The sequence below is a fragment of the Myxocyprinus asiaticus genome, chromosome 12, assembly GCF_019703515.2.
Source record: "Myxocyprinus asiaticus isolate MX2 ecotype Aquarium Trade chromosome 12, UBuf_Myxa_2, whole genome shotgun sequence".
Lineage (NCBI taxonomy): Eukaryota > Metazoa > Chordata > Actinopteri > Cypriniformes > Catostomidae > Myxocyprinus > Myxocyprinus asiaticus.
The window spans coordinates 32,939,119-32,962,915 of record NC_059355.1 but is presented as its reverse complement, the minus strand read 5'-3'; the positions used below and the strand labels follow the sequence as shown (position 1 = coordinate 32,962,915).

General features: G+C 37.5%; 1 protein-coding gene across 1 annotated transcript; it reads right to left on the bottom strand.

The window, feature by feature from the left end:
• Window positions 1–8,983: 8,983 nt before the first annotated feature.
• On the bottom strand, window positions 8,984–11,205 carry LOC127448987 (regulator of G-protein signaling 5-like). Its single transcript, XM_051712012.1, has 5 exons — window positions 11,096–11,205; window positions 10,790–10,879; window positions 10,640–10,701; window positions 10,106–10,272; window positions 8,984–10,021 (listed from the first exon to the last, which is right to left on the bottom strand). The coding sequence occupies exons 1-5, from the start codon at window positions 11,167–11,169 to the stop codon at window positions 9,779–9,781; spliced, it is 636 nt and encodes a 211-aa protein (XP_051567972.1). The 5' UTR covers window positions 11,170–11,205; the 3' UTR covers window positions 8,984–9,778.
• Window positions 11,206–23,797: the final 12,592 nt, after the last annotated feature.

Sequence of the window (23,797 nt, the reverse complement as noted above, 5' to 3'; positions counted from 1 at the left end):
AGGACAAATAGGACAAATAACGTGGCCTTAAACCCAGTCCCCTCCTTAGAGAAACAAATGTATAAAAACTGAGAAAAGTAGTGTAAATTACAGAGAAGTCAGCCTTGAAGATAAATTATTATAACTTTTATGTAATTATTTTATAAGGTGCAATATTAGATTATTCATTGAGACAGCATGAAGTACATAGTGTAATTTTAATTGAGTTGTGGCTGTCATAAAACAACTAACTGAAATAAATTATTTGTTTTGGATTTCCATTATTCTGTGGAGATACATAAATACATGGTCTGTTCCTATACTTATCACATCTGGTTTAAGATTTAAATGAATGTCTTCTTCAGCACTTTTGACAATGTTAATGATGCAGACAGAGAATGTCCTTCTGATAATGTCCACTTTGTGCAACTATGCAAGTGAAAGCCTTATATTTGCATGATTAAGAGACGCCAAACTAAACTTGATGTTGAAGCTAATCCATCATGGAAAATCTGTGCCATCAGTGTTAGCACTCCTAGATCATCAAGTGATAGTCAGCAAAACGGAAGGCTTATGTTTGAGCAACAATCTCACTGTGGGAAATATAAATATCTCCCTAATCTACAATCTTTGGCTGAAATTGAAAGGAAGTGGGGAACAGACTGGGTACTACTCTTAGCCAGATATTTCTATTTGTATAATGGCATTTTTGGTGATTCACATGTGACCTATGATATGGATGGCTTTCACTGTTGCGCATCATCTCCGTGGGAGTTGGGGGGCCCCCCTTCAGCCTTAATGCGTTAATGCGGCCCTGCTGACATGTCAAGTTTTTGCTCTATTGATAGCAATTGGGGCAGGTCTTCCTGTTAACCTGAACAGGTTATATGAGGCACAGATTGGTAAGAAGGTTTGGGAATCCCATTCTTTACCTATTTTAGAAAAATATATATATATATTTGCAATTCTATTTGGTGCCTCTAGAGTCACAGAAATTAAATACTTCACCTTGTATTAATTAAAAACACAGTCTTTACTGCTAAAAAAGGTTATTCTTTCTTTTTGCTTTACTTTTTCAATTATAATCATACACATTGTTGTCTGGAGTGTGATCTAGATGTAATTTCTCTTGCATTCGTGAGATTTCACCCTCTGCTTGTAAAGCTCAACTTTAAAACACTCAAGCATTACACACTACTATTATGATGATGAAGCATGTCTTTAAAGTAGTTGTTTTTCAAACAGCATGTGTTCTCAATTATGCAGCCTAAGGCCAAAGCAGGTTGAACATTTATTGTTGTCAAAAAGTTCCTGGATGAGTTCTGATGAGAAGATCAGCAATGCTCTTCCGACTCATGGTTTGATGATGGCTATGTGGTCAAGTGAATGTGTTTGAGGTAAGATCAAAGGCGGGGCAATACAAAATCAGTGCCATACTCAAGAGGGGCAACAAGCAGTGCTGAATGACATTATTTACGTAGCATTTCTTGTTTAATAGCGACAGAGACAGATTTGAAACACTTGGACTTTGTAAAGCTACCAACATCTTGAATGCATTTGTGTTCCGTGCCACATTCTTTTTTAGGTCTTCTTTTCTTTTGGGCACAATTTCCAAAGGCAACATGAAATCAGTTTACATTAAAAATCTGGATAGGGTAAAGAGAAGCATTTATCAATTTATTGATCCCTGCTGTCACTATGAAAAACACTAAGGAGGAACAGCCCTACTATGCTATTTGTGGAAAACTAAATTCCTCCCCAAATAAAATATATAAAATGGTTTGGAAGTGCACAAAGGTTATTGATAATTTTACTTATACGTTTAATTTGGAACTATTTGAAATTCCCATTGCAATAATATAGATTCCATACCTCCAATGATGAAATAATAGATATGAAAAATTGAAGTTGATCTGAAGGACTGACTGTGAAAGCTCTAATTCACAGGAGACGGAGGCTCCAAAGCCCTGAGGAACAAGGTCAGTGGACAGAGCAGTTTTTCCTTTCCACAGGGGACCAGCAGCAAGAAGTTTCCCACGCTTTGCGAGCAAAGCAGTGAAGACTGTCCCATAGATATTAGTTTGATTAAAACATTGATTATAAATTCATTTAAAAAGTGTTCTGTGGTGGCATGAGGTAACAAATTTGGTGTTTCCAGTTTAACATGACATCATACAGTTTAATACACTCAAACAGTCAGGATAATACTGATGATATGCAGTCAGAAGGGGGAATAGATGACTCTGAAGCAGTAGCTGGAAGTCTTTGAGAACTATGTCATAAACAGAAGTGACATGATGGGACAGACAGTGCCTGATTTGAAGCTTCTTCCTGGAATACTCATTTTATCAGCACCAAGGGACTGCTTCTCAGTGTGTGCTCACAACATCCCTCTGTATATACTGCTCACAAAGGGTCATCCAAGGCTCTATCAAAAGAGTGACTCAATTCTTTTGACAATGTCCATCCATTGTCACATGCTTCCAGTTAATGTGTCAAAATTAATAAAAGGAAACAAGTGAAGGAAAATTGGGGCCATCAAAAAAATCTAAATCAGTAACTCATTAAATATTAGTGGTTTCTGATCCACAGTAGGCCTAGTTGTTGAATGTGCGTTCAAACCTTGTTCATGCTCTATCATCCATTGTTTGATGTATGCTGCCATCTGCTGACACAGACATGGAAGATCAGTTTGTTGCTTGCCTGAACTCACAGTGAAATCGGAAAGAGTAAACCGACTTTCCTTTCGTCAAAATCGGTATACGTTGACCGAAATTTCGAAACACTGCCCCAAGTGGCCAAAGCGGTAAGTGTCGTAGGGCATATGGGCACGTGTGAGCTCCATTTATGTCCAAGAGAGGTCACCAAAAGCTAGTAGTGAAGCAAGTTGTTTTCAGCTTTACAGGACATTATACAATGAAGAGAAAAGCACATATTTATAGATTCTATCCCCCAACCCAAACCTTACCTTAACCATTAGTGGAATAAAAGGTAATGTTAGAGGGGGGAAAGTGAAATCTCCGAATCATGCTCGTCATTGATTAGTCAAACGTGTTTACTGACTGGCTTTGAACCCTATATTCTTCCTCGCAGCTGATGTAACGCGTTGCCAATCGCGCCAGGTGGAAAGGTAAACACATTGAAACCACTGCAAACATGTCTGATAAGAATGTTACATGTCAGCGCGTCGGCATACAGTCGCCGATCCCAGGGTACCGAAACTTCATGCCGACTTCACGTTTGATCATGTTGTTGCCATGCAACCTCATCAACAAACGTTTGGCACCATAACAATGCCATCCGACTGTAGATCATGTTTTTACAGGACTACTATGAGCAGATTTTCAAGTTAATCTCTGTAGCTCTGACATTGTGCTCATTAGTCAAACACACACCCATTGGACTAATGAATGGCAATCAACTCCTTCAATAGACTGCACCAACTACAGAAACACGTGTGTATTTGAATTATTTTCTTATAAAATAGTGGCGGGTTCAGATCATCAGTAGATGTGTGCTAAAAATACTGCCTAGTTCCTTGACTTTGCGTGTTCGATGATGTTGCCAACAGTGACATATGCCGCCCTCTGCTGACGCAGAGATGAAAATGCATGGACGTAAAGTAGACAGCAGAGGCCTGTACCATGAAGCCGGTTTCGGTAGCTAGCCAGGTAAGTTTTAGTTTAGTTTGCCTCGGCCCCAGGTTTTAAGTACCATGAAAGTTGGTCGGCTTTTAGCGGTGTTCATCGCCATAGCAACATACGCTACACGAAATCGACTCTTCATGATAAATTATTTATTTGAGAATCAAAATGCAGATAGAGTGCTGTATTTTATTTAAAATTAAATTGCTTTTCATTTACCCTCTTTAGCCATAGCATAAAATATCTTTGAAAATGTAAACATAATATATTAGTCTTATTATTGTATGCCAATTTTTTTCTGCATACAGTATTCCAAGTGCTCACTTTTTAATTAATCAGTAGTAGCCTTTTTATGCTTTTTTTTATGTTTTATTTTTTTACTAAAGACAATGTACAAATTGTACATCAAGAAAGAGAAATAATAATAATAATAAAAAAATATGATGTTATTTTGAATAATCATATCAAACAACTATTCACAACATATTCTATAAATAACACATATAATTCATTCATTGACATATTATATTTTATTTCAAATAAAGTGGAAAGAAAGTTAAGGCATCACCTCCTTTTTTTAAATATTAAATGAGATAGGACATCATACCTCATATTTTAACAAATTTTGCTCAAAAATCAAGAATCTGAAGGAAACAATCTAAATTAATTTAGAATATTTTTAAGAAAATCCCTTTTATGTTCACATTCCAGACTTTTATTTAATTTTTTCTAAATGTTACTTTCTCCAGTTGGTATATTTCCAAAATCATTTCTCTCCATCTTTGAAATTGAAGGGGTTCTGGTTTAAACCAATTTTTTTTTTTTTTTTTTTTTTTTTGTAATCTGTTTCAAAGCTGCTATTCTGATACCCTAAATATATTTTGTTCAGTTTTGTTTGGCAGTATAACATTGTGACCTCTTGCTGAGGACAGATTAAATTACATGTGCTTCCTAGTTTAGAGCATGCATAAAAAAAAAAAAAAAATAAAAAAAAATCTAAGTAATGAATGCCCTATGTATACACATTTTCTTTAGATTTATCTATCCAGTACTTTACTATTATGAATTTCTTTTGATTTTTAACATAAAGATGACTTATGTATGTAAGACATGTTTTGTCCCATATCTCAAGAATCAGTGAATTGTAATTTGAAAACGTATGTTTAAAATCATGACTACTGACTTGAGATGAAGACTTTAATAATTTTAGAAACCTTATAAAAGCTTTTTAAATCTCCATGGAGAGCGTCCCTTCATGGGGGCCGCCATATTAGGATCACAAGACCAGCCGAATACTGCTTGCTTAATCTGAGTAACAGCTCTGTTATTGGATATTTTTACTAATTGACTGAATTAATCATGGCTGACTGAATAGTGAATTTCTACAAAATGGCACAAGTAACTGAAAACTATTGCATTTTTGAATGATGCTGCATCCACGCCACTAGGAGTCAGTATCAGTCTAAGACGACATGCACAAAAAAATTACTGTGTGCGCCTTTAGTTTTTGGAGGGAATGAAAACGAGGTTGTGAGGGTAAGTTTTACTGTCTCTTTATTGGCATGCAATGTATAAAACTGTATAAAGCTACTAGATAACATCTAATTTTTACAACTCCTGCTTTCTAGAGTTTTTTGTCTACTGAAATGTCTATGGAAAGAGGCTTGTTTTTAAATCATTTGTCCACAGAACAATCAAAAACAGTTTAAACAACATTATGTCCCACTTCTGAGACTTAAGTCTATCCCTCACAGCCTCCTTTTCCTTGCTGTTAAAATGAAGTATGCTGCTATCTATCTGTATAAGGTCTATATACCAGTGGTTTTCAATGGGTTGGTCGTGACCATTACTTTAGAGCTGCTTAGTCGTGACCCATGAATGGGTTGCAGGCCTGATTTTATGGGGTCGCGGACAGCATTGGAAAAACAATGCTAATGCAGGTAATAAAATGCAACCAACTGTATAATCATTCATAGTTAAGAAAGTAAAAGAAATAACTTTAAAAATGGAGTACAAAACACTAACTAGATATTTTGCTGTTTTCGTGAAAGGCTGTGTGTCCAATCAAACTATGGTATTGTGCAAATTTATCTGTTACTTAGCTAACATGGACAGGTTGTGTTACATGCTCTCATCCTTGAAAACCATCAACAAAATGACACAAGGTAAAATAAAAGCTCATACTACATTAAAAATGGGTTAAATTTGGTTTTGTGTGATGAATTATTGGCTGCTGAAAGCATTAAACTTTTGAGACATTTAGAAACCAATAGTGAAACAATTAATACATTTCAGTGTTTCATTTTATAGGACATTTTTGGTTACTTCATTAGTAGTACAATAAGCAATTTTGGTACTGTGTTGGGTCTCCACCTGATATCAAATGTAAAATCTGAGAATCTAAAGCCAAACCAGTTGAAAACCACGGCCATAGACTACACTACCTGATTAGGGTTGTGGGCATTCAAGTTGTGTTTACTCGAGTGTAGTGGTGTATACAAGTATGTAACAATGTAACATGATAATCCCAAAGACTCGATAAATATTCTCAAGGCTTGTTTCTCAAGGCTGTTTTACACCTGGAGCTCTCTTTGCTCCTCAGTATCGGCTGTGTGTAGGTGTATTATGGCACAGCTTCATGAAATGTTTGTATTAAAGGGGCCCTTTGTGATAAATGTTCTATATTTTTAGCCTAGTTTGCAGAGAGGGCTTCTGAAGATGAATATCATGATCATGATTCCCACTTTTGGATCCAATTCTTTGAGGGTCCAGTGACCCTCTCATTGACCCATGGCTTTGCCAGCAAAGAGATTTTACTTTAAAATGTAATATTTATGATGTGGATAGCTATCCTGTTACATAATAATCCTGGTATGTGTTGTTGCTTATCGCCCACTAGGAGGCAATGTTGCATAAATACTTGCAAGCAGGATTAAATACACTACAGCATTCCCTGTGCAGATACACCACCACGAACTTTATTAGTGTAAAGTAAAAATTTATAGATTTGGATCTAATATATCTGACACACAGTGTTGCACAAATTGTGAGTCTGTGTAAAGTTATGTTGGATGTAAACACGTATGCTCTACAATGTGATCCTGAAAAAAACATGTGGGAAAAGCTTCATCAAGGTGGTATTTATTGTCACTTAATGCTTATTGTGCATCAGAGTTCTCTTTACAAGAGGTTCCAGCATTGAGGCATCACTGTGTTCGCTGTAGTGAGATGGGTACGGTGGAGGCATTGCTAACCTTGATGCTACTATCTGGCTCATCAAGCTCACTGTTTTATTGAAGTTTTCTGAAGACGTGGGCCATCAAACATGACAACATTTTCTTTGAGGTCTGATGCACTGGAAGTCTGTGAATAGGCCATCTAACATTGGCTCTTACTTCTGATGAATAAGGTGGTAGGCTTAGCTATCTAATTAAAGACCCAAGTAAATAGTATAGTCATTCAGTGGCAATGCATGGCTGTTACATTTGTATCTCACATGCAGCATTGTTTTTAAAAGGCAAAAAATGATGAAGGGTGGCTGTAAAATTCATAAGAGGAAATTGCCTTATCTGAATACATTAACTTTAAGATCATAGTAAACAATTTGAGCCACGTTAACCAGATTGCATAGCAAGATATAGCATTGGTTGGGTGAATGTACTGTAAATAGCCAATGCAAAATTAACTACATATTTAATGATACCTCGCTAACTTCCTTACCATTACAATTTGACCTAAATCCTTGTTTATTGAAACAAAATGGGTGATTCTCACAAAACCTGTCAAGAAAAGACCCTGGTCCTGCTGTACTCTAAAATCAACAAATAAATATGAAATAATATTTAGCAAATAGGAAATGAAGCCATTTTTAGGGCCATTAAGGTTTGCATTACCACAATGCAAAACAAGATGATCATTATGATGTTCTCATTATCAAAAAGTGAAATATATTAGTACAGTATTTATACATCGTAATAGTTCTCCCCTGATACTGCCTTTAGTTTTCACTGATTTGTAGTAAAAAAAAAAAAAAAAACATTGTTTTAAATAAAAACACAGTACAAAATGACTGTGTTAAGGTAATAAGAATCAACCTTAAAAACAATGGGAATTGTAAATTCCAATTATTTTTTTGTATTAATTACAGATGAGTTGCAATTTTTAATGAGAACAAGCAAAGTAAACAAAGAAATCTTAATGATCTTATTCATAAAACAAACGTACTGTAAATTATATGGTTTATTTCTTTACTTTCTTTACTACCATGATGGAAATTGATTCCCATATTTGTATTGCATGCTTGTGGATTGTAAACCCCATAGCCTACTGATGTTACTCTCTTGCATAACTTCCATAATTTAGCCTATGCCATTTATCTTTTGATAATCAAAGTCATCCTATTTTAGATCAAATAACCACTGGATCGCTACACTCAAGTACATGTATCCCCTCTTTAATCATCAGGAGCATCTGAACCCAGTTTTAATACACATACACTGAATAAAAGCCACAGGTTTAATGTTCCATAGCTGTGTTGAATATATGGTGTATATCTATTAGACAATCTTCTAGCCCCCACTTAGCTAATGAAATCAAAATATTCACCCACTGTAAATGCTCTACAGTAGAATCATATTTTGTCCACAAATTGTTATAGCTTTAGTGGATTAATAATAATATTCATGCAATTACTGTCTTGGAGGTCACATAGTCCAGTGTGTATGTGCCCAGTGACATGATTTACAGATCCGAACTGTGATGTCTTGCTTATAAAATATCATAACAGCCACCCTCGTACAACTCGCTTTAAATTACACCTATATTTATTTTATTACATGGATAAGCAAACACAAAGTCTAACATACTTTTATGACTGCTCACACAAAGACGTAAATGTCTTATCAAATGCGTTTCCTCTTTTCTGAGCATGGTATTTGATTTTTTTTTTTTAGCTGGCCAATGAACTTTATCATTATTTTTAGCAGGAAAGATGGCTTAAGCGTGAGCTGAGAGAATCGTGTGTACACCTTTGGCTACCAGGCTCAAACAGTTGCCTTGGCAACTATGTAAACCTACCCCCTCAGGCTGTTCTTTGCTTGTGAGCATTGATGGTTAAATATGAAAGACACAAGCTCAGTTAAGTCTGGTCAGTCATGTGCATAACAAGCCTGTTTACCTCAAGGTGTCTGATTCTGGTATCAATGCCGTGTGTTGGTTCTACTTTCTTCATAAATGCCATTTTGTTAGGAAAAAATATGCCATTTAAATTTGTGTCTAACATGACCTACAGCTGTGCCAGCTTGGTTTTTTGCTACTTCGCTTGACCTAGTTCAAGTCTAAAAAAAGACAAACACAAGATGTCAAAGCACAGTAGAACTTTAATTTCATGTTTTTTCACTTAAATTTAACAATAACTTAAAAGAAATATTTGCACACCAACTTTGAACATTTAAAAATATGGCTCATGGCAGTACAGGCAGATTGTCACAAGCAAAAGAAAGTAGCAGTATCCCCATTTTTATTTATTATTATTATTATTATTTTTTATTATATATTATTTTTTTTTTGTGGACATGTTACCATTGGAATACCATGTTGTTTTCATGATGGTATTATTTGAAGTACTTTGGAGTACAAAGTAAATATCCTGATATTTGAATATGGTAATCAAACAGTATCATGGATGGTTTTACCATCCGATATTGTCACTGTACCATGCTACCACCACAATACTTAAAAAAAAAAAGGACAAATAAATTAATATATTAAATAGCCAAACACTTTTCTCCATTTCATAACCTTTATAACATACATGGTTTGTTGTCTGAAAGTATGCTATGTGCTTATGTCCCCATGCATGCTTTGGTAGAGTCCTATCTGCATCCCCTTTGTGCTGAGTACAGTTGTGAATGTAGATGCACATATGTATGCAGTTCTCTCCACAAGCAGCTCATTTGTTCCCTATTTGTCTATTTTAAGGGCATCTGGGGATGCAATGATAAACTGATTCCAAGATGCAAATTACTTCCGTCAATCTTCATATCATGGCCCTCCGACTGTTTCAAGCAGCCATTTTTAGGATCCACACTGACCTCTTCCACTTCTAGCTTGAGTTGCCATCTTTTGTAAAACATCTTTCTTTGGATTCGCATTTTTCATTTGGGTTCTTCCTCTTCATGTGGAAGCCTATTCACTAAAGCCCTTTTGTTTTTCGCTTTGGTGCTCTTAACCATAAGCTGGTTGACAAGGTTTCGGTAGGCAGCCGATCGGAGGAATCGCGGGTAACAGTCTTTCTCCATTAGAATGTAGATGCGGTGCTGTGCCATATCAAAGCAGGTTGCTGTGGGGCATGTCAAGTTGGCTTGAGTGATGTCTCGGGTCTCATAGTCGATGTTGACCTGAAAGTGAAAAGCTTGTAATTTAAAACGTTCAAAATATGTGAGATATGAATGACTCTGCAGTGATTGATTTCCCATTTTTACCTCTCGAGGAGCTTCACTTCCGATAAACTCATCGTATATCCTCTTTGCTTTGGATGGCAACTTGGCTGCAGACTTTGTGCTTTTGTAGTCCTCACAGGCTAGGAAGAAGGCAATGTTTTCTTCACTAAACTCAGATACCAGGAAAGCTCTGAAGGCATATAGTCCATCTGATAGTGGGAGAAAAATGGGGTTTAGAGAGAAGGGATTAGTTGTGTAATGTGTCCAATCAGATTAGAGTGCCCTACACAGATAGGCACATCTGTGCACTGCAGTCACCTTGCTGTCATCTAAATTTAAACCATAGTCTCATGGATGCTCTCATCTTTTTCATTTATTGGCTCCTCTTGCTTACATGGCATTAGTGAAACTGCTTTTTACGTGATTACATCAATCTACCACATTAATGCTGTTTGGCACAATATCATCTAGTCATTTAATTTGCACACCATTTGCATTACCCTGTAGCATTCTAATCTTACAACTCTGTCATCTTTAACTTTACACAATGTGAAATACTGTGAACATTATACTTACGTTTGTTTGACAAGAGCTTATCTAAAGATTGTTTCCACATCAGACATTCCTCCAAGGTCAACCTGCAAAGATGTCAGCCAGTTAGTGAATTAAAAGAGAAATGGTAAGTTATGAAACAATGCAGTAGCAATAGCTACTGTACGTATGTACCTTGGTTTTCTGTACTTGTAGGAATAGCAAAGGATGCTCCAGTCTTGCCTCTGCAGAAATCCACCCACACATGCCTTTAATCTTTTGGCCCTGTTGTAAGAAACGCGTATCATTAATACACAATACACTCTTATTCTGTTTGAAATAGCTACAGCAGGATTTAAAATCACCCCTACTTTTATGATATACAACTGCAGTGGTATATGTTTAAGCATTCAGATCATTTGAGATGCACCAATTCAAAATGACAAAATTCATGACAAAGAGCACATGAAACCCTGACTAATGGCGATATGAGTGCCATACCTTTCCAGGCAAGTGTTTGGCAGCCCTGATATTCTTCTGCACATTGAAAAGCCAGCAGGGAGATAAATATCCATTACGCAGTGTGGTCTCTAGGAAAAATGTATCAGCAGTCTGTCTGCAGAAAGGGACCTGGGAGTTTATATAGAGCAGGAAGCAGAGCGTCATCTCTCCTCTTGGCCAATCATCAACCAGTTTTCTCTCTGCCAGTGTTAACTGTGTTGTGAGTTTATGTGAATGTGAAAAGGCAGGAGAGTTCATTGTTGAAACTAAATGATTTAGCATTGTTATTTAGGTGCCCCAGTTCAAAGCCATTTCAGTGTTCTTTTTCATTGCTCATACTCTGTTCAGGAAATATTATTATTTCTAAAAAAAAAATTAAAAAAAAAGGTAAATATTTTCTGGGGTGCTTACCACACTGTAAAAAGTGGTAGCCTGCAATTATTACCAAAATGAGCTATTACTGTAATACCTGCTCTAACTCTTAAAATTAGTTTAGTTGGTGTAATCTTATGTACATTGTATTCTGGTTAATTCAGTGATGTTAAAGAATATTTTTGACTTGAATAAAACCAGTTAATTTAGATGTTACCACTGCATGAAGCAAATTTTTTCAGTGCAGAAACATATTTTCCTGTGTAATTTCTTGCGTATGATTTTGGTGGTGCCTAATAGTATTTATTAAATAGATCAAATATGAAGAAACAATGCAACGATAGATGATTCAGTTAGAAGGTGGTGGGTAAATTATAGTCTTTTATTGTCCTATACAATATACAATTGTCCTATATATATATATATATATATATATATATATATATATATATATATATATATATATATATATATATATATATATATATATACACAGTGTATGTATGTATGTGTGTGTATATATATATATATATATATATATATATATATATATATATATATATATATATATATATATATATATATATATATATATATATATATATATATTAGTTTACAAAATTATTAAAGTGGTCAATATAATACAATATACTGCATAATACAGCAATGTAAGTCTGGCAAAGTTAAATGCCTCACTGCACTGACCCGCAAAGCAGGATCAGTTGTGCTCACAATAGCCTCTTTCACACATACAACCTGGCAAATTGCAGTAAAATCATTGGAATATCTTTACTGGTAAATGTACCACGTCTGCTATTCAATGGTCAAAGGAGAATGGCCAGACTGGTTAGAGCTGAAAGAAAGGCTATGGTAATTCAGATAAATCCTCTGTACATTTGTAGTGAGCAGAATAGCATCTCAGAATGCACAACGTGTCGAACCTTGTGGCAGATGGGCTACAACTGTAGAAGACCACATTGGGTTCCACTTCTGTCAGCCAAGAACAGAAAGCTGAGGCTGCAGTGGGGCTACCATCTGTGTACCTCAGCAGAAATCGAGATTCATCAGACCAGCTATGTTTTTCCAGTCTTTAACTGTCCAGTTTTGGTGAGCCTGTGCCCACTGCAGCATCAGCTTTCTGTTTTTGGCTGACAGAAGTGGAACCCGAGGTGTTCTTCTGCTGTTGTAGCCCATTCGCCTCAAGTTTCAACATGTTGTGCATTCTGAGATGCTATTCTGCTCACTACTATGGTACAGAGGCATTATCTGAGTTACTGTAGCCTTTCTGTCCCCATTCTGATGGTTGATGTGAACATTAACTAAAGATCCTGACCCATTTCTTCATGATTTTTTGCATTGCACTGCTGCCACTAAACTGGCTGATTAGATAATCACATGAATAAGTAGCTGTACAGGTGTACCTAATAGTGGTCACTGAGTGTACAGTATCACACACTTACCAACTATGTAAATGGCTACAGACAAAAACTGGGCATCACACACTAAACGACTGAGGATCACTCCTGCTGTCAAGTTGATCCGATCACAAACTCACTGGAAACACACGCCCCCTTTCTATGAAACACATGACAGATGAAAACAAGCATGGATGTATGGATGCGCTGCCGCTGATGTTGCTGCTTCTCTGTTCTGAGTTGCGAAAGTTACAGGCTGAGCGCATTTGTGTGTGGTCTTTGGTGGAAAGACAGAGACTGTGACACGAGTTGGAGGTGAGTGGCATTAAATGTTTAGCTCACCTTGAGCGCTTGTTCGCCATCTCGATTTCATGGTCCAGTGTCGTGGCAGTGTGTGGTCGATTTCCATTGGCTGCTCACCATATAACTTCAGATTTGAGTCATGGAGCATCTTACACTACGAAATTTCCTCTATAGTCGGCTCTAAAAATGTAAATACATTTTATATCCTCAGACTACATGGAATAATTTCACTATCTGTCCAATTTTAAGAAATGTATTGGACTTCAGTTTAAATGAAACATCTCTGTCTTTTGTCAGCACGTCCTGACTTTGTACCTGCTCAAACTGCTAATCTTACGACTCTTGTTTAAACATAGCATCAAAATGGAACTTTTCAGGTAAAGTGCAAAATGTCAAAAACATGTTCGCACATGTCCTCTAAACTGAAAAGTGCAGTAAATTGTCTGAAAAAGGCTGTATGTGTGAAAGCGACTATTGACGAACATAGATTAGGTTTAATCCACCAGAATGACATAGAACCTGAGGGAATCCCACCTTGGAGCCCAAACGAATGATGTCAGCATACACAAAGGCCTTTCTCACCCAACATGACTTGCAGTGTATTGGCTCAGAATATAAAAGCTGAAAAAATTTAGTTGTATGAGGACAAGGGAACTTCCGCAGCAGTTGGCCTTGAAAACTGTGCGTCTATGCTCTGATGTAAGGGATTCAGTGTCGCCCCCACTGCCTGGAAGCCTTTTTGAGAGATGAGGAAGACGTGTGGAGGGGAAAATAACCTTGGTCTCTTCATCCACTTCCTTTTCCTTCTTACAGATAATATGTCTCAGATAAAGGTAATTACACCACCACAGAGAAGTCACTATGGTTGCCACAGGCTAAAATCCTTTTGCTAGGTCTCTTAACAGAGATGTAGTGGGTGCCCCACTGCTGCCTCCTAAAGTAGGAAATGAAAATGGTGCAATTGAAAGGATCAGTGGTTTGTTTGAAGCACCTTATATGACATAGCTCTCAAACTTACCTTAATGCACCAATACTAACCTTAACATCCTGGTCTTCAACAATGACTTTTATTCACCTTCACACAAATCATGAGTAAAGCGGCAGATTATCAGTTCATAAGATTTTTGCGCAGTTCCACACAAAATGCTATCTTATGACATCAAAATACTTTTACTAAAGTGCATGATTTTTAAGGACATACATTTTAATGTTTGCATTTCAAAGTTTATTCAAGTGCGATCAAGCTGTGCAGTAGCTCAACTGATAGAGCATAGCTCTTGCAATGCAAAAGGAGTCGGACTGGGGTATGTGTCCAGAAGAGCATGCAGGTCTACACAGGTCATTAAAGCACCATAAAATGATGTGGTTGCTTCAGCAATTGCTTTTTTCTTAATCTCACAGTTTGTTTTTTGCTTTAGCTTTGTTGATGCTGTGGGTTTTAAATCAACAAAACCTACCTCCCTAACATAAACCTTAAACCTAAATCTAAAGGAGTATGTTTAGGTTTAAGTTTTAGGGTGGGGAGTTAGGTGGGTATTGTTGATATAAAAAATGGTTGACCATTAACCTTTAAAGGAATAGTTCACCCAAAAATGAAAATTCTCTCATCATTTACTCACCCTAATGCCATCCCAGATGTGTATGACTTTCTTTCTTCTGCTGAACACAGATTAATATTTTTAGAAGAATATCTCAGTAAATGGGCTCCAAAATCCACATAAAGGCAACATAAAAGTACTCTAGATGACTCCAGAAGACAGTCATACACATCAGGGATGGCATTAGGGTAAGTGAATAATGAGATCATTTTTATTTTTGGGTGAACTATTCCCTGCTCAGCCTATCTCCACTTCAGTTTCACTTTCCCATTCCTCTTTTTCTGTTTTTGATGATTCATAGTCTTAATGAATATCACCCCCTACTGGGCAGAAAGGAGAATTTATGATAAAAATTACATAAATATTTATCTGTTTCTCACCCACACCTATCATATCATGTCTGAACACATGGATATAACCACTGGAGTCGTATGGATTACTTTTATGCTCCCTTTATGTGGATTTTGGAGCTTCAAAATTTTGGCACCCATTCACTTCCATTGTTAGGACCTACAGAGCTGATATATTATTTAAAAAATCTTAATTTGTGTTCTGCAGAAGAAAGAAAGTCATACACATCTGGGATGTCAGGAAGGTGAGTAAATCATGAGAGAATTTTCATTTTTGGGTGAACTATCTCTTTAAAAACCTGATATGTGAGACACTTTAAAAGTGCTATATGTAACAATTTTCATGTAATATTCGCCTTTTTTTTTTTTTTTGCCAATGTGTGAATGGCTTGTAACGCAACTTAAAAAATGAGCCCTTCCCGGACTTCCTAGGTTGCCCATTAAAGCCTGTAGACTGATTTTTATGCAAAGGGAGCGGGTCGCATTTGCTGGGAAAATCCAAATGATATGACATTTATGCGTGCTCCTGAGAGCCTTGCCTCAGTGCTTCTCTTCCACTATTCAACAGCGACAACAAACTGCAACACTAGGTAATGTTATCTTAGAGATGGAATACAGCAAACGTCCTGCTCCCAGCACAACAACAACTGCCATTTGCCACTAAGTGGTGGTGACGTCACCGTGACACTTGTGCCAGGCTATGTGCACCTTGAGGCCACATGAATTTTCGAAAGCCCACTGGCAGGAGGTCACGGGGCAGACCCAGATGCCACAGGTCGACTGACTGAGACGACTGGCTGATGGACCACCTGTGCCCCCTACTGTGCCAACTTGCTGTGCTTTAGCCACCCGACGCGCCGCTCGTTGTTGTGAGCGTTGCTCCTCCGCCCTCCGTTGTTGTTGGAGGGCGACTGCCTCCAACTGCCCAGTAGCGTCCTTCACGAGCCTCCTCCACAGAGGCTGATCTTGACACCGCTGGTACCAGTCAGCGGCAAGTCCGCTCAGCTCCAGATCCTCCCATACCACATCATTCCATTTCCTCTCTAACCCGTGCTGTGCCCGTTTAGCCCCCTCAGTCCGGCCGAACAAAAGTGGTTTAGGCATGCGGTGGCTGGGCATGTGGGCTACATGGCCCAGCCAATGCAGCCTTGCCTGACGGAGGAGCTCACCAATGGGACTTTGTCCAGATCTTTCAAGGATTTGTGAGCTCCTCACACAATCCAGCCTGATTAAACCTAGGATGGATCGTAGGCAGGTCAGCCTAAATGTTTCTAACCGGCGAAGATGTTCCATTAACGGGGTCCACGTTTCGCAAGCATAGAGAAGGGAGGGAACGACCGTGGCCGAGAAGACCTGAAGCTTCGTGCGGAGCGACAGACCAAGTAGCTTCCACACAGTGTTACGCAACCGATGAAAAGATAATGCCGCTCGACTGATTCAGAGTGAGACCTCCGCTGCTAAACTGGAGCCGGTCATGAGCACACTGCCCAGGTATGGGAAACCCGCCACTCTCTCCACAACTGCTCTATCACCAGTTGGGAGTTAGGGGGGTGGAGTGTCCGATGGTACAAAATACCCAGGCAGGTGCTTAGTTTTGGTGGGGCTGATGGTAAGGCCCCACCTCTTAGTGGCAAGCTCCAGGTTCAGCAGCAGCACCCCCAACTCCTCCTCTGAATGAGCAGATCATCGGCATACATAACATGGTTGAGCAATAGGAAGCCATCCCTTGACCGCACCCAGGCATCGATCAGCCTCCCATTGTATCTGTACCGTATGGAAATTCCTCCGGTACAGCTATTGAAGGCTTCACGAACTACGTGGTCAAAATAGATGTTAAATAATGTGGGAGCAAGAGGACATCCCTGTCGCACCCCAAGGTGTACAGGGAAATGGCTCTGACTCCCGGCCTCATAGTTTTACATGGGCCAGCACAACACCGACTCCTACACAAACTCAGAGTAAGCAAAATAAAAAAAATAAAAAGACATGTATCTACTGATTTCAGTCTGGCTAGGTGGGAACGTGATTGTGGTCGAGCAAAAACTAAAGTGAACATCGGCAGGGCATTTGATTCCTGAAGGGACCTTCGTTCGGTTTTGGGGATCAAAACTGACCCTGAATTGGCATTCTTCTTATTGGACAGGTAAGCTTACATAACTGCAAAGCATGTGAATTATAGTGCCATAAGGATTGATCTGTGTAATTTTAGCTAAACTACAATAACACATGAAATGAATGCTGGACAATGTTCAAGATAATGTAAAAAGATCTATTAATTAGTGTAACATAACTTGGTTATACAGAAAATATATACATTCTATTATTATAAAACAACAGCGCATCGCTATATCAAAATGACAGTTGTGATGGAATCACATCAATACTGAATTGTGTCAACATGTTTATAATGTATAGTCTATTTTATAAACAGCTACTGTCATCATCCACCAAATTTAGTTAACAGCTGTTGATAAAGCTGGTTAGCTCGCTAACACCGACATAGGCTATCGTAAAAATGCAGTCAATGTATCATGCAAAGAAAAGTGATTACTTCATACTACAGTCTCACATAGTCAGACCTACAGGTGCATCTCAATAAATTAGAATGTTGTGGAAAAGTTCATTTATTTCAGTAATTCAACTCAAATTGTGAAACTCGTGTATTAAATAAATTCAATGCACACAGACTGAAGTAGTTTAAGTCTTTTGTTCTTTTAATTGTGATGATTTTGGCTCACATTTAACAAAAACCCACCAATTCACAATCTCAAAAAATTAGAATATGGTGACATGCCAATCAGCTAATCAACTCAAAACACCTGCAAAGGTTTCCTGAGCCTTCAAAATGGTCTCTCAGTTTGGTTCACTAGGCTACACAATCATGGGGAAGACTGCTGATCTGACAGTTGTCCAGTAGACAATCATTGACACCCTTCACAAGGAGGGTAAGCCACAAACATTCATTGCCAAAGAAGCTGGCTGTTCACAGAGTGCTGTATCCAAGCATGTTAACAGAAAGTTGAGAGGAAGGAAAAAGTGTGGAAGAAAAAGATACACAACCAACCGAGAGAACCGCAGCCTTATGAGGATTGTCAAGCAAAATCAATTCAAGAATTTGGGTGAACTTCACAAGGAATGGACTGAGGCTGGGGTCAAGGCATCAAGAGCCACCACACACAGACGTGTCAAGGAATTTGGCTACAGTTGTCGTATTCCTCTTGTTAAGCCACTCCTGAACCACAGACAACGTCAGAGGCATCTTACCTGGGCTAAGGAGAAGAAGAACTGGACTGTTGCCCAGTGTTCCAAAGTCCTCTTTTCAGATGAGAGCAAGTTTCGTATTTCATCTTCATGCTTCCTTCTGCTGACCAGCTTTTTAAAGATGCTGATTTCATTTTCCAGCAGGATTTGGCACTTGCCCACACTGCCAAAAGCACCAAAAGTTGGTTAAATGACCATGGTGTTGGTGTGCTTGACTGGCCAGCAAACTCACCAGACCTGAACCCCATAGAGAATCTATGGGGTATTGTCAAGAGGAAAATGAGAAACAAGAGACCAAAAAATGCAGATGAACTGAAGGCCACTGTCAAAGAAACCTGGGCTTCCATACCACCTCAGCAGTGCCACAAACTGATCACCTCCATGCCACGCCGAATTGAGGCAGTAATTAAAGCAAAAGGAGCCCCTACCAAGTATTGAGTACATATACAGTAAATGAACATACTTTCCAGAAGGCCAACAATTCACTAAAAATGTTTTTTTTTTATTGGTCTTATGATGTATTCTAATTTTTTGAGATAGTGAATTGGTGGGTTTTTGTTAAATGTGAGCCAAAATCATCACAATTAAAAGAACCAAAGACTTAAACTACTTCAGTCTGTGTGCATTGAATTTATTTAATACACGAGTTTCACAATTTGAGTTGAATTACTGAAATAAATGAACTTTTCCACGACATTCTAATTTATTGAGATGCACCTGTATATCCACACTTTGTTTTAGCCATGTTTCAGCACTGGAGAGTCAAATATAATATACAGTCTCAAAGTTTGTAGTAAAACAATCATTACTGTGTAATTTTAATTATGCTGCCTCATCTGTCAGCATGATGTCGGTGAATCACATTCAGTCTCTTTGTACGTTACATCATTGTTTTGGTCGATGCTCGCGTCCCTATGGAGTGCAACAGGTAGCGGGCTGCAGTTCACTTAACAGCCACAGGTGTCATTAATAACAAGGATTTCTGAATCTTACATACTGCACCTATAACTCACAATACGTGCAATGAACCACATGATGTCATTTTGTAAAAATGTTGCGACATTCATGTAATTTTCATGAGATCAGGCTGTCTAAAACAGATAGTTCAAACTAGTTCCAAGTCGTGATTGGATGAGCTGTGTTCGAAGCCATTGTAAAATGACTATACATGCACACCTGTGACCACATGTTCTATAGTATTAATGCAGCAAAATACATATCTTTTTATCATAGTGCTATTGCTGGCATTTCCAAAAAGTAATAAACTACTTGAGTATGTGAGCTTAAGTGATTTAACCACACGTGAGGTTGAAAAGGTAAAATCATTGTATCGCATGGCTTTTCATGGCTTTAATTTACCACAATAAGACAAATGTCCATAGAGCATGAAGAAAGTTTCTAGGCCATAACTGTATCCTAATGATGGCTGTAACTGATTTTTTTCTTTTTTTTTTTTTACTTTTACAACCATTCTTCTTCAGGCCGTGACTTCTGTGTCCTTCAAATGACAGAATTATACTGATAAGAACTATAAATTCTTCCACATTCACCTTGGACAAAGGATACTTGTTTTCTGGAATGCTGCACTTGTTTGGTTCTAATTTGTATTTTTCCATTACTCATGACTATAATGTGTTTTAAGTGATGCTTTTAATTTTTAATTAAATTGAAAGGTCTGGCAATAATTTAGGTATAAATTAATAATCAAATTTACTAAATAATCTAAATTTAACTTTTTTCTTTCTTTTGCTTTTAAAAGTTTTGTGACAGTGTAAATGCTATTTTATAATGGGGCTTGATTAAACATTTTTGAAAGGTGTCTGAGTCATTGTGTTTTAGATGTTAGTTGGAGGCAAAATAAACGCACTTCCAACCCTCCGATGAATTATTGTGTTAATTAAGATGACAATAGGAGCATATTTTTTTACAGTAAATTTTAATTTATACACTTTCTTTAATTACGATTATGAAGGAACTGAAAATATTATTAACAAATATTATATGTTACATTAGGCACAAATTAAGAAAAAGTACACCCATTAAATGCATATTATTATGATCACCAAGAACCTTGAATAAAAGCCTACTCATTTCCAGCTTGTTGTACCGTTTTCCTGGTTTCCTGGCAATGCAGGAGGAAAAAACATAAAAGACTACACACACTCACAGCAGAGTGCAAATCTCCTGCTCAAGGTTGCTGTCAGCTCTAATGCTCATTAAGTGCTATGAATTAGCCCTGAGACTGGGTGATTGGGGACTTGTCTGGGAATACACCTACATTAGCTTATGACTGGAAAAGGCCAGGCCAGTGATGATTACTGGCACTAAAGTTGTGAAAACCTTCTGTATTGGCTATACCATTTAAGAAACACTAATTGTACATCTATTAGTACAGTGTAATCCTGAAACTGTGTACAGTTATATTTGGTAATTTCAGGTGAAGTACATACAGAAAGAGAGGTCCATATTACCAGAAAATGTCAACTGTTTGTAACCCACACCTCCACAACATGCATGATAGAACAGTTTCTGGTAAAATGTGCCACAACATTTATTATGAGGTTGAGAGAAAATGTTTAGATGTTAAACCTCATTTAAAGACCCCATAAAATGGCTGGATGAATGCAATTTTCTTCCTGTGTTGATGTATTTGCTATTGAAACAGGAAATTGGTGCAGCACTTATTGAATGGCTTGATGTAGGCTAAGCTACTTCATTAATTTTAGTAGCTGTCATTGCTAAAAACATTTATATACTACAGTGGCATAGCCATGGTGTGTCTCTTTCCCTCTCTGTTTACGATACGAACTGAGTGCCAGTGGGCGGGGCCAAGGGTGCGATGACACGTTGTGGGCCGTGTAAATACAACTGAGCAATGACTCGTGACGTCACGAACACACAGTTTTGAAAATGAGACATTTCAGAAGAGTGGGAACAATAAATGCTCTTTTTAGACTAGGGAAGAAGTTTTGAGCTCTGAAATGTACAGCATGTTTCTATAGTACAGTTACCTCTTACTGTATATCATACATATGCCTAGATATCAAGGAAAAAATTTTTTTTTCCATTTCATGACCCCTTTAAGGTTAATACTTTATTTAATTAAAAATGAGAGGTTAAAGGGGTAGTTCACCCCTAAATGGAAAATTCTGTCATCATTAACACACCCTCATGTTTTTCCAAAGTATTATTGCCTTTCTTCTGTTAAACAGTTGGCTTTCACTTTAGTCATTAGGTTTGAACAATGTGAGGCTGAGTAAATGATGACAAAATTATCCTTTAAAGTCTTAATCAAAAAGTTATATTAAAACTGTACAATAATTCCCTCTTGCGATCATATTTAACTATGTGAACAATGAAGTTCCTAAAGTGCACCTATTATGGGTTTTAAACGTGGCTAATTTTAATAAAGGTCTCATACAATAGATTTACATGCATCCAAGGTCAAAAAACACTTTAATTTTCTCATAATTTAAATTACAGCATTACCTTTTTACCCAGTGTCAAAAACGACTCCTTCAGTGATCCGTTCTAAAGGGTTCATTCTAAACTCCTCCTTTCAGAGAGCCTACTCTGCTCTGATTGGTCAAATGTCCCAGTCTGTCCCAGTCTGACGCACACAACCATATCTGAGTTTCAGCTCCGTCTGAAAATATTTCTGTTTTACCTTACCAATTTGAGCACGAGTCCGACAATGATGCATTGGAAGATAAACCCGAACCACCATCGCGATGAGAACAGGATGTTTCTCTGTTGTAAGTTTATATGTAGTTTGACAATAACGTGAGTTAGCCGTTTAGCAGAGGCTAACAGGCTAACAGTGTGCAATGGCTGTACATGTAAACAGACCAGAGGTGGGTTTTTTGTTACCAAATTACGTAGGTTAGTACAGGAAGTCTGGAATTACTAACGACTCGTTTTAGGTGTTTAGAATCGGTTCTTTCTTTTGGGTGTCAATAACTCCATATTTCGTGCACTTTGATTTTTGAAACTTTGCAGACTTTTTTACATTCACAAACAGCTATATAACACACTACATGAAAGGTAATATTTGAAAAACCGTAATAGGTGCTCTTTAAAAAGGGTAAGGAGCTGTAATTAACTTGAAGTCCCGCTTGAATTGCTCTCCTCATTCTTGTGGTAACAGTGTCTCATAGCTTTGATAGGGAGGCATGTGCCTGTGACTTGTGCTGCGATGCCTCCAGGGAGGGATTGCCCCAGGCCAGCAGATGTGCTCTCTATCTTAAACAGTGTTTAATGATCACTGATCTAAAGGGGTGGAAGATCTAATTATTCCATCTGGGCAATGGCCCCTGGAAGAAACAGAATGTGTCAAGGGATTTGCATCTGTGCTCTGAAGATATTTTATAATTTTTGCAATCTATCATTGGTCATGTGTTTACCTATTTATCCTAGTTTATCTGATTATGACATTTTAAATTTCTATTCACTATAATCAGAAGTCATTGTAATCACATGTGATCAAACAACATATTAGGCAATATTATTAATACTATGTGGCTGAATTATTAATTAACATTTATGTATGTTTTGTATAAATTAATTTATACATATGCCAGCCTGAGGAAGAAGGCTTCACCAGCTGAGATTTGTTTCTTCCTCATCTACTTAAACATCTTGGGGAGTTTTTTTTTTCTTACCATTGTTGCATTTGGCTTGCTCACTAGGGGGTTTGTACTGTAATGCACAATTCTTTTTATAAAGCTGCTGTGGAACATTATGAATTGGGAAAAGCACTATAAAAATAAACTGAACTAATCTTTGGTCAGTTTATGCCAAGCATGTACTAATTCTTCTGATTCTATTACCTCTTTTCCTAATGATAAACATATATGAACGGCAGGAGCTTCTAAACAGAACCATTTTAATTAATTATTTGAGTATTTTACAAATATTACAGTGTACCTCATTACTTTTAAAGGTATAGTTCACCCAAAAAATAAAATTCTCTCATCATTTACTCACCCTCATTCCATCCCAGATCATATGAATGAATTTCTTTCTTCTGCTGAACACAAATAAAGATTTTTAGAAGAATATCTAAGCTCTGTAGGTCCATACAATGCAAGTGAATGGTGGCCAGAACTTTGAATCTCCAAAAATCAGATACAGTCAGCATTAATGTAATCCATGAGTATCCAGTGATTAAATCCATATCTTCTGAAGTGATATGATAGGTGTGGGTAAGAAACAGATCAATGTTGTCTCTTTTACTGTATATCTCACCCACACCTACATCGCTTTTGAAGACATGGATTAAACCGCTGGAATTTTATGGATTACCTTTTATGCTGACTTTATGTGATTTTTGGAGCTTCAAAGTTTTGGCTACCATTCACTTGTATTATGTTGACCAGCAGAGCTGAAATATCCTTCTAAAAA

Excerpts from the sequence above, each read along its gene's own strand:
- LOC127448987 (XM_051712012.1), bottom strand. The coding sequence starts at position 11,169 with ATGGATATTTATCTCCCTGCTGGCTTTTCAATGTGCAGAAGAATATCA. Across the intron at positions 10,702-10,789 it reads TACAAGTACAGAAAACCAAG|GTTGACCTTGGAGGAATGTC; the intron begins GTACATACGTAC and ends ACATCTTTGCAG. Across the intron at positions 10,273-10,639 it reads TAAGCTCTTGTCAAACAAAC|ATGGACTATATGCCTTCAGA; the intron begins GTAAGTATAATG and ends TCCCACTATCAG.